The following is a 12,159-nucleotide window of genomic DNA, read 5'->3' as shown; positions in this document are numbered from 1 at the left end:
ATTTATCACTCATCTTCATCCATCATCTTTCCTTTAAATTGATTAACTTCTCCTAAAAACACTAATAACTTACTTAAAAACACTGTTATACAGCATAATCTTCAGCAAATCTCAAAAACACACATAATGAACAAATACACATTTTAATACTGTACATTATAATGTTGTGCCTAATTTACATGTAGTGTTGCATAGAATAATTGGCTTAATTTTAATGCCTGTGCATACCTATTAGTATTCTACTTGAATAATTAATAAAAACAATAATTGTCGATGACCTAAAGGGCCTGAAAAGGACAAAAATACATTTCACTTCACAGATGAACCACCACAGATGTGGTGTTTTTTTTTTACATCAGTATATATCACATATTATGATTTTATTGTTGTTTTAAATCTCCTGAGTTCATGTAGTTTTTGTAATCATGGGTTGAACTGACCAGTGTAGGAGGGGTTATTTCAAATATGAGGGTATATATATGAACGAAACCAAGCTACACTGATTTAATTTACATTGAGTCCATTTATTTTTGTTCAAATGGATGGGCATGCACTGTATATAGTTATCTTTCTTTGGATATTAGTCTTTTACCAAACTGTGTTTCATTAAATTACTCTTTTTATACTTACACTTATAATTGTCAGCTGTTTTAGGATTTCAAAGAAACTCATCTCAGCATCTGGATCATAAATGACTTCAAATGAGACTCAAACTGAGAATATGTTTCTCTGCTCTTCAATACTGCATCTCAGTTTAATATCTGTCGTATTTTACTGCTTCTCTTATTGACCCTTTTTTTAATTACTGGACACCAGCTGTTGTTTTTGATGCTTTGTTTTGGTTTGCATATTTTAACTCGACTTGTAATCCATTGATTTATGGATTTTTCTACCCTTGTTTTCAAAAAGCCTTTAAGATTCTCATATCTGCTTATATCTGTGGCATTAAGCATTCTAACCCCATGATATTTGAATGAATACTGCTCTCACACTTATTTCAGGCATCACAATAAAAATTTATTTTCATGCAATTATTTTTATTTCATATAGCCTGAAACTACTTTGCATTTGTTTTACTGGCAATGATCTTAATATTTTTAGTAATCTGATGAAAAAGAAGGGCATCCATGCAGGGTTTGCATATTTCACTTAATATAAAAGAACCTAAATATATATATTTATATACATTATGAATTGCTTTTAATACATTGAACTCTTTAAATCACATTTCAATGGGTTTAAATTAAAATGGTCTCCCCAGTCTTATTTTGACAGTTTGTTTATTTGAATTTCCAAATTAAGATCCATATGATTAAGAAAAGTATCCTCAAGTAAACCGACCTGGTCACACTTATATCTTCGGTTTAAAAACTGAAAGACATGACTGGCAAATGAAAACAGTTATAATTTTAATGTATAGACATTTTATATAGACAAAAGGTTATCATATACCTCTTAAGTGTGTATTGACGGTCTATGAATGGTCGAGCTCCAAAAATTAAAGGATTTTTTTGACAGTTACAGATTTTAAAAAAGCAAATAAAAAGGTGGGAATAAAGAACTTTAAGCCCCAAAAAATATGAGTCTAAATAAAATGATTTATATTTGTAGAGAAATATTTTATAGCTTTTGGAGCTAGGGTACCGGTGCCACAGCATGTGACGTTTTAACAGAGCAGATTGTGTGTATGTTCCCAGCGCAATCTGTGTCTTTTTCATTGAAAACAGCACAAAGCTGTGATTTAAATTGACTGCAAACTACCTGTTCTAGCTTGATAAGCAATGGTTAAATTATGTCAAATGGTCAAAAATAAACAAAATGTTGTCTTTACATATTAAGTAAATGAATAAACTTAATTTAAAGGGTATCTATTATGCCCATTTCTACAGGTTGTAATATGTGAAGTTTCAGCTCAAAATTCCCAACAGATCATTTATTTTAACATCTGGAATTTTTGGGGCGTCTAAAAAAAAAAAAAAGTTAACCCTCCAGAACAAAAATTTACAGATAATTTACTTGCCCCTTGTTATCCAAGATGTTAATGTCTTTTTTTTCTTCAGTTTTAAATAAGTTATGTTTTTTGAGGAAAACATTTGAGGATTTCTCTCCTTATAGTGGATTGCTATGGTGCCCGCAAGTTTGAAACATGCAAAGGAGATCAAACAACCTTTACAAACAATGGAAAGACAGTGATGTACAATTTACACACAGAGATAGACAAGACGAGCATTTGAGGTTAAACTGCATATCAGTTTTTTTAATGGCCGATCGAAGATAAGACCCTTCTTCCTCGGCTGGGATCATTTAGAGTCCTATGAAGCTGCATTTAAACTGCAATTTGGAAGTTCAAACTCACGGGCACCACAGAAGTCCATTATATTTAGAGAAAACCCTGTTTTCCTCAAAAACCATAATTTCTTTACGACTGAAGAAAGAAAGACATGAACATATTGGATGACAAGGGGGTGAGTAAATTATCTGTACATTTTAGTTCTGGAATTGACATTCTCAAAGCAGTCTGGAGTGAAATAATTAGTGCAGACATAAATGTATTTAGGTAGATTTAGGTGCATTGCCTTGAAAAATAAAAGTAATTCATAGGGATGCTCTGATCGACCGGCTGGAGATCGGTATCGGCCGATAATCACACTTTATGACTCGATCGGTACTCACTTAACTTGGCCAATCTCACGAACCGATCGCAATTTGATAATGTTAATGCGTGAGGACATACATGATGTGTGCGGACATGAATGAATTGGCGCCGCAATCACTGGTGTGGAAATACTTTGTCAAATAAATCTCACCTGCAGGAGCATTGTCCAAAACATTTTAATACCACTAACCTGATTCGGCACTTCAGAACGAGCCACCGCGACACGTATAGAGAGAGATTGTGTTTGTGAATTACCTTTCCGAGTCTGTTCATCAGTCAAAACTGATCGGCGGCAGAACCGTCTCTACTAAAAGTGGAACTTTAAGTTCATTTTCTTTAGGGACAGCGGCATTGTTACATCGCTTATGAGAAATGTCACAGAGTTTATAAGCTGTTAGTGGTCATAGCAGCTCTAGTCTCAGCCGCAGACGTCATGCCCATGGAACATTGGCTAAACGTCTGATGCATATGGTACACTTAACTGGAAACACTTCAGGAATGTCGAAGTCGTGATCTTATTAGTTGAATTTGATCGGAGATACGGGAGACGCGAGTGTCGCGTTTATTTTCGGTCCGCAGGGAAACAAAGCGCAGACGGATTTACTCTGCGTTTTGCTAAGATGTGCTTATGCAGACGCCATTGTTGTTAAACACATTTGCGACGTTCGCGAACAAATTACTGACTTACTGCTGGTTCTCCCTCTTCTTATTTAACTTTCAATGCTGGTTATTTCAATGACTGACTTGTTGCATGCCAGTCTGTAGTTGTGGGGGCATTTCCATGCACTGAAACGTGACGCTGAACGATACGAACTGTCATCGGTTGTTTGACATGTCGGTCAAACGGCCTTATGGGCGGGCCTTGGCCAGTGAAAGCTGCCATGAATACCAGACCTTCAGCCATCATTCTGAAGGTCTGGCTATGCGAGACAATAGCAGCACTAACAACATTAGCGCCTATGTCATGTTTTTCAATCCTGGTCCTGGGGGACCCCTGCTCTGCACATTTGGCATGTCTCCCTTATTTAACACACCTGATTGCGATCATCAGCTCATTAGGTGAGAGATCCATTTACTGAACTAATAAGCTGAAGATCTCAATCAGGTGTGTTAAATAAGAGAGACATGCAAAATGTGCAGCTGGGTTCCACCAGGACCAGGATTGAGAACCACTGGCCTATGTTAATGTGTGTGCTAAATGTATGTGTAGAGTATGTGCTTTCCATTAATAATAAAACGTAATTTTGTGTCTGAAACATGGAAATAGTCTGTCGTTTTTGTCCTATTGTTTACCGTATTTAGTTTGGCCAGTGTTGTTGTTTTGGTTATTTTGCTGTGTTAGGCTGTAAGGATCTTTAAAATAACTAAAATTATGTAGCAAAGTGGCTACGTTCGCCGTTTGTGTTACCCTGGAAATAACTGCACACCTTAGGCATAGACCCAATTTTGAAGGCATATTAAAATGTTCACTGTATTACCCTGAAAAGAAATGCTAAAACCAGCCTAGACTGGTTGGCATGGTCTTTAAGCTGGAAGTAGCTTATTTTAGCTGGTCTCCCAGCCTGGCCAGGCTGGTCAGGCTGGTTTTAGCTGGTGGTTTCCCTGGCCAGGCTGGGAAAGTGGCCAAAACCCCTCTAAAACCAGCCTGCTGACCGGCTAAAACCAGGCTGGTTGACCAGCTAAAACCAGCCAACCAGCCTAGGTTGTTTTTTTCACCAGGGTAATGAGTGATTATTTATTACTCTGTTAAAACAATAGTTACATTACATTACATATAATTACTGTAAAAATTTAACAAAATATAATAAAAAGCAACATCTATAGTAATATTTTATCTGAAAAAATATGAATGTTGATCAGAGAGATTACATATCAGGCATTACTTATCGGCTGCAAAAATCCTGATTGGTGCATCCCTAGTAATCCTCTGCGTCCTCAGTGGCTCAGATCTTGGAAAAAAAGACTCTTACAGTATGGTCACCGGGATTGCTTATGAGGCATTGTTGATGCTACAGCTGTTCGAGCATGAAGAAAATGTAGGACAGCGTACAATCAAAGAAAAACTCGTTGAGGGTGGTATGGCAATGCAGGACTGTCACTCAGCTGCTGTGGGTGGGGCCTAAGCAGTGGGATGTCACATTGCTTAGAGAATCAAAACGGCATGCCTAGTGAGGCTGATTTGGTTTAATGGGGATTAAAAACTAAGGAATGGGTGGATTTTTATTATTGTGATTGTGTTATAGTTGTGTTCACACACTTACAACACACATTTATGTCTAAACACCATGTAAAAGTGGATTTTGCATAATATGTGCACTTTATAATATTTTAAATGTAACGTTAAAATGATGGTAATGTAAATGATAAAATCATTGACTGTTGTTTTCAGTGTTGACTAGTAGGAGCTTGACCATCTAGGCAACTAGACTCGCACATCTGTAGTCTCTAACCCATCCAATGATCTTCAGATCAGGACACAGCTGAAGTATGAATTTTCTCATTTTAATCTCCTGAGGTCTTGTTGTGTTTACTATGGGTAAAAGTGACAGTTGTGGGGAGGGTCACCTCAAATCTGAGAGTATATATGAACAAATCTGAGCTGCTCTGAGTCCATTTAGGAAGTGAAACTAGATGGGCATGTACTATATATATGTTCACCTTTCTTTGGAAATTGTTTTTAACCAAACTATAATTTACAAAATTATTCTGTTTATACTTTGTTTTATAGTTAACTGCCTTTTTACAGTTGCAAAGGAATTTATCTCAGCATCTGGAGCAGACGTGATGTCTTCAAATGAAACTGACACTCAGATTGTTTTTCTCTGCTATCCACTTCGGGCAGACTCCTGTCTGAAAATACAGCGTTATGTTGTGGTTAAAGTGGCGATGTATGCATTCTTGGTGCTGATGATCCTCACAACAGTTTTTGGGAACCTGCTGATCATCATCTCCATCTCTCATTTTAAACAGCTTCAGTCTCCAACTCATCTGATCGTTCGCTCTCTGGCTGCCAGTGACTGTCTGCTGGGCTCTTTGGTCATGCCGTACAGCATGGTGCGATCTGTTGAAGGCTGCTGGTATCTGGGAGATTTTGTGTGTAAAGTACATTCTAGTCTGGACATGACCTTCTGTATCTCTTCATTGCTGCACCTCAGTTTAATATCTGTTGACAGGTACTGGGCCATTTGTGACCCTCTGAGATACAGATTTAGGGTCACAAACAACACTGTTACTGTATTTACTACCTTCATATGGCTGTTTTCATTTGTGTACAGCTTCTCTGTTGTGTTTTCAGGGATAAATGCAGTTGGACTTGAGATGCTTATAATGCAGGCTCATTGTGTGGGAAGTTGTGTTTTGTTTTTTAACAAGGAATGGGGTCTTATATGTCCAATTCTCACTTTTTTCCTTCCTGGGACGATCATGAGTTCTCTGTATATAAAAATCTTCCATGTTGCACGAAAACATGCAAAGGTTATGTCAGAAAGAGTGACTGGAGGGTTGAAAAGCCAAAGCTCTGCTCACAGAGAGAGAAAAGCAGCTAAAACTCTGGCCATTGTCATGGGTGTTTTTTTGTTCTGCTGGCTGCCGTATTTTACTGTTACTACTCTTGGCCCCTTTTTCAATTTTTTGACCCCAGGTGATGTTTTTGATGCTTTGGTTTGGTTTGCATACCTTAACTCCACTTGTAATCCATTAATTTATGGATTTTTCTACCCTTGTTTTCAGAATGCATTTAAGATCCTTATATCCACTTATGTCTGTTGTGTCAAAGATTCAAACACCTTGGCATTAGAATGACTACGGCACTCATACTTATTTCACAATCACAATCGCATCACAACAAAGGTTTTTTTTTATGCATTTAAATTACTTGCTAGTTATATGATATGCTGAAATCATTTTGCAAATGTATTCTGTTATCTTACGGTGCAATCTTTAAATATTTAGTAATGTGAAGAGAGCAGCTGGGACATTTAACATACAGGTGCAAAAATCAATATTTAAAAAGCATATAGACATTTTCAGAGAAATTGCAGAAATCTGTACTATGTTTAGATACATATATTTATTTGTAATAAAACAATCTATATAGCATGCATTTCTGTAAAATTAGCATTTTCAATAAAACCTTTTTAATCACAACATATTGGGTTTAGATTAAATGGTCTCCCTTTAGCAAAACATTCACTTTTTGGGAGTTTAAGTCACCCAGTTAGAATCCTGGGCTTCATTTATTAACATCCAGTGGAAATCATCCTGTTCTATATTTTGTCCTACAAATTAAATTTAGAATGTGTGTACAAAAAAATAGTAAAAAAAAAATACATATTTATCAAACGTGCCCACACAGTTCTTACACACACCAGTAAGTGATCATTGTTGATAAATCCCATGTGTTCTTAAGCACCATGCTCATTTACATTCATGGTCATTTGCATTTAAAAATGCCTCCATTAACCATATATGGTGACAACACCTCCCTTTATAAATCACATGAACGTATATGTCCTCATCCAAATCATGGCAAAGAAGGTGGTACAGACTGAGAAGCCATTCTGTCCTCACAATAAACAGATCAGCATGCTCTTTGAAAACACATTCTCTATCACATTTCAAGTGACCTCCCACCTGGCTTCTATAGCTTTTCACACCAATTATGCAAATGTGCGGCTTGAACTATGAAATTATTAACTAAGTATTTGCAATTAAAGGACAAGGGAAAACACTCAGTAGCACTTTCTTTTTATAGTACCACCATTCTACCATTAAAATCTCTGCGTAAGTATGCTTATTTGTAAGTATGCTTATAGTTGCGCTTATATTTACACACATTCCTAAGTATAAGTTGATATATCCCACACTTTGTGTAAAAGTTTGTTCTTATGGGGGCAGCCGTGGCCTAATGGTTAGAGAGTCGGACTTGTAACCCAAAGGTTGCGGGTTCGAGTGTCAGGTCTGGCAGGGATTGTAGGTGGGGGGAGTGAATGTACAGCACTCTCTCCACCCTCAATACCAGGTAATCAGGTGAGTCAAGGCACCGAACCCCCAACTGCTCCCCGGGCTCCGTGTGTGTGTTCACGGTGTGTGTGTGTGCACTTGGATGGGTTAAATGCGGAGCACAAATTCCTAGTATGGGTCACCATACTTGGCCTCACGTCACCTCCTTTCTTTTCCTTTTATGCACATATTTGTTATAAAGGATGATGGAGATGAGGATCCAAACGCCAGCTTTATTGACAGATCGTGGTAAACAGGCAGGGTCAAACACCGGCAAAACAGGAACATCCAGGGCAAGACAAAAGCATAATCCTATGAGCGGGCGAGGGTCCAAATCCAAGAGGGCAGTCCAAAGTAACAAATGAAAACAAAACAAAGAAAAAAGGCAAAACTATGACTAAGACTAGGGCTGTATCCGAAATCGCCCCCTATACCCTCATTCACTATTCCCTACATTAGTCCACTCGTACAGTTCACTTGAAGGAGTGAATGGAAACGAGTGAGTGAATTCGGACACTAAGTGCACCGGAAGGACTGCCGCTTTTGCATAGTATTGCAAACTGTTTAACAATCATTTAAAACGGACAGTTCGTGTAGTAAGATTAAAGGATTTATCTTGAACTATGTCAAGGAATTTACGTATAAACCCTGGTTAAAAAAATAATAATAATTAATTTACAACGAATTGGTACCTGTGTTGTACGCCATGGACCAGCACGTTGTAAAATGAACGGATGGATGATTCCGCTGCGGGCGCCATCGTCTGGCGAGACGCGGGAATTCAGTCAGCGCGACTCTCTCAGTGCATTATGGGTTCTCTCTAGCTGTTGAGCATACATCGGTTGTACACTTGTTTTTGCGGTGCATTGTGGGATTGAATGAGTGCACTCGGGAATGTCCATTATGGTTTTGAACACCAATTAAAATGGCTGTCCCCTCAAATAGTGCACTAATTGAGGGTATAGGGGGCGATTTCGGATACAGCCTAAGACTTGAAACAGAACCAGAAAATGGCGATAAAACTAAGAAACTATGAAACACGGAAACTAGGAAACCAGGGAAAATGCTTGGTAGAGTTCGCAGGAGCAAAACAATACTTCGCAACCTCCTGTTTGGCATGGCCCTCTTTATATGGCTGCCAAACAGGAAGTAACCAGAAAAGCAGCAGAGGGAGCAGTAACAGTCTGTACTGGTTAAGGGCTTCCTCTGCTGGCCTGGCGTAACAATATTGCACACACATCTGTGCATAAACACTGTTGATAAAATAGGGCTCAAATGATTAAGCACTAAATAGTCAAGAGATAAAACTGCAGTGGGGAAAAATATTATTTGTACACCTGTTGATTTTGAACGTTTGGCCACTGACAAAGAAATTATCAGTCTATAATTTGAATGGTAGGTTTATTTGAACAGTGAGAGACAGAATAACAACAAAAAAATCCAGAAAATAAACATTTTAAAAAGTAATGAATTGTTTTGCATTTTAATGAGTGAAATAAGTATTTGACCAACAAAGCTGGTGATAATACTGAAGGACCTTATATAGAAGTGCTGTAATAGGTGGCGCATCCCTATAGGTAGACGTGGATCAGCTGAAAGTCAGCTGATGCTAGCTTGACTAATGTGACCTTCTAGAACTGATGCTGACGCTAAATTTTTGTAGTTCATTGACTTGATATGTCAAAAAATATGGGAAATTTGATTTCTCAGTTCATGACCACTTGAAATAAAGTTTTTCACTACTCTCATAGTGTATCTAATGCTCACTTAAGGGTTAGTTTACCCAAAAATGTAAATTAGCTCATTATTTATTCTTATGTCATCCGCCTAGAAAGGCTTCTGTGTACGACCAGTTTGTGCTAGCTAGCTTCAAGTGATTATTACATTTTAAATATGGATATTTTTCTTACAAAACTCATCAATTCGTAACAGGAGGGCTTTATTTACTCCTCGTAGCCGTGTGGAGCACTATTTATTATGGATTGATACACTTTATTGAACTTGTTTTGGACTGATTAAAAGAAGCACCTGCCCATGCCATTATAAAGCTTGGAAGGGCCAGGATAATTTTTAATATAACTCAGATTGGATTTGTCTCAGGCATCCTAGTCATATACACCTAAGATGCCTGAGGGTGAGTAAATAGTGGGCTCATTTTCATTTTTGGGTGAACTAACCCTTTAAAGTTAGTCTTTAAAAACACTAATAGCAAATTAGTTAGCATTAGCATTTAGTTTTTATTATTATGGATTTTATTTTTTTAGTATAGTGTAAAAATGACAGATTTTTCATATTGTCTATTTATTGGTTATCAGCCATTACTTACAGTATAAGGCCTGTGCATCCCTAGCTGCTAGTATTGTACTTTTTAATAATTGTATAATAAATAATAATAATTGTTGATGACCAGAGGGCCCTGAAAATGATATCTTATAATATTTATAAATTTTCACTTTACAGATGAAGAACAGATGGTTTTTTTTTTTTTTCATTTTAATCTCCAGAGTCTATGTTGTTTTTGTAACTATGAGTAACAGTGACAGATGTAGGAGGGTAACTTCAAATATAAGGCTGTATGCATCTGAGCTGCTCTTAGTCCATTTAGGGAGTAAAAATGGATCGGCATGTACTATGTATTTATATTTATCTTTACTAAATTAATGTTTTTAATTGACAACCTTTTTACAGAGAAAATCATTTCAGTATCTGGATCATCCATAATGACTTCAAATAAGACTGAGAATATGTTCCTCTGCTATCCGCTCAGGCCAAACTCCTGTCCAAAATTGCATCGTCTTGCTGTTGTTAAAGTGGCGATTTATGTTTTAATAGTGCTGATGATCCTCACAACAGTTTTTGGGAACCTGCTGATCATCATCTCCATCTCTCACTTCAAACAGCTTCAGACTCCAACTCATCTGATCGTTCGCTCTCTGGCTGCCAGTGACTGTCTGCTGGGCTCTCTGGTCATGCCGTACAGCATGGTGCGATCTGTTGAAGGCTGCTGGTATCTGGGAGATTTTTTTGTGTAAAGTTCATTCTAGTTTAGACATGAGCTTTAGTATCTCATCCATACTGCATCTCAGTTTAATATCTGTTGACAGGTACTGGGCCATTTGTGACCCTCTAAGATACAGAATGAGGGTCAGAAACAACAGTGTGATTGTATTTAATACCTTAATATGGCTGTTTTCATTTCTGTACAGTTTCTCTGTTGTGTTTTCAGGGATAAGTGCAATTGAACTTGAGATGCTAATATTGCAGACTTACTGTGTGGGAAGATGTGTTTTGTTTTTTAACAAAAAGTGGAGTATCATATGTCCACTTCTCACATTTTTCCTTCCTGGGATGATCATGAGCTCCCTGTATATAAAAATCTTCCATGTTGCTCAAAAACATACGAAGGTTATGTCAAAAAGAGTGACTGCAGGGTTGAAGAGCCAAAGCTCTACTCATAGAGAGAGAAAAGCAGCTAAAACTCTGGCCATTATCATGGGAGTTTATTTGTTCTGCTGGCTGCCTATTTTCACAGCAACTATCATTTACCCTTTCCTTAATTATGTGACTCCTGGTGATGTTTTTGATGCTTTGTTTTGGTTTGCATATTTAAACTCGACTTGTAACCCCTTGATTTATGGATTTTTCTATCCTTGTTTTCAAAAGGCCTTTAAGATTCTCATATCTACTTATATATGTGGCATCAAGCATTCTAACCCCTTGATATTTGAATGAATACTCCTCTCACACTTACTTTAGGGATCATAATAAGAATGTATTTTTATGTAATTCTTGCTGAAATCATCTTGCAAATATGGATATATCTTAATTTTTTTTAGTAATCTGATGAAAAAGAGGGGCAGGCATGCAGGGTTTGTACTATGCTCAAAATATATTTCAATTCTAAAACAACCTAAATAGCCTGCATTTTTCTGAAATTAACATTATAAATAGCTTTTAATACATGAAACTCGTTTGTTTCCTAATTAAGATCCAGATGATTAAAGGAAGTATCTTCAAGTTAACCAACCTGGTCAGATGTATATCTTATTATTAAAAGCTAAAAAGAGAAAAAACAGTTACACCTTGAAAGTTAAAATGTATAAACGTTTTTAAGAAAGATATCATGTACCTGTTGAGTGTGTGCTGATGGTAGTAGTTAAATGGTGTAGCTCCAAAAAAATCAATAATGAAATGGCTCTGAAAGGATATTTTGACAGATACAGAATAAGAACTTTTAAGCTATAAAAAAAGAGAGAGAGAGAAAAAAAAAACATTTTTCATAAAATGGTTCTTCAGGACAGTTTGAGTCTGAATAAAACTCTATTTGCATAGAACAGATTCTCTCTTGTTTTTCTTGCTGAGCCGAACTTCTATATTTCTATATTGGCAGACATTTCAGCCACACGAGTAAGCGGTCTACCCATGTCCCTGCTCTGCCTGCTCCACCCTGGCTTGCACTGCTCCACTGTCTGCCACTTTTCCATGCCCCAGGACCTCCACTG

General features: G+C 37.1%; 1 protein-coding gene and 1 pseudogene across 1 annotated transcript; both read left to right on the top strand.

Moving 5' to 3' along the window:
• Positions 1-4,713: 4,713 nt before the first annotated feature.
• LOC141283818 (trace amine-associated receptor 4-like) lies at positions 4,714-6,457 on the top strand. The gene is made up of 2 exons (XM_073817141.1): positions 4,714-4,729; positions 5,436-6,457. Exon 2 carries the CDS (start codon positions 5,441-5,443, stop codon positions 6,455-6,457), a length of 1,017 nt encoding a protein of 338 aa, XP_073673242.1. The 5' UTR covers positions 4,714-4,729; positions 5,436-5,440.
• A 3,920-nt stretch (positions 6,458-10,377) lies between these two features.
• Positions 10,378-11,389, top strand: LOC141283751 (trace amine-associated receptor 4-like; annotated as a pseudogene).
• Positions 11,390-12,159: the final 770 nt, after the last annotated feature.

This window comes from Garra rufa, chromosome 13 (genome assembly GCF_049309525.1).
Source record: "Garra rufa chromosome 13, GarRuf1.0, whole genome shotgun sequence".
Lineage (NCBI taxonomy): Eukaryota > Metazoa > Chordata > Actinopteri > Cypriniformes > Cyprinidae > Garra > Garra rufa.
Note: the sequence above shows the minus strand (reverse complement) of the source record. Positions and strands in the feature narration are given on the sequence as shown.

Bases quoted from the DNA above. Each gene is read 5' to 3' on its own strand.
- LOC141283818 (XM_073817141.1), top strand. From the start codon at position 5,441: ATGTCTTCAAATGAAACTGACACTCAGATTGTTTTTCTCTGCTATCCA.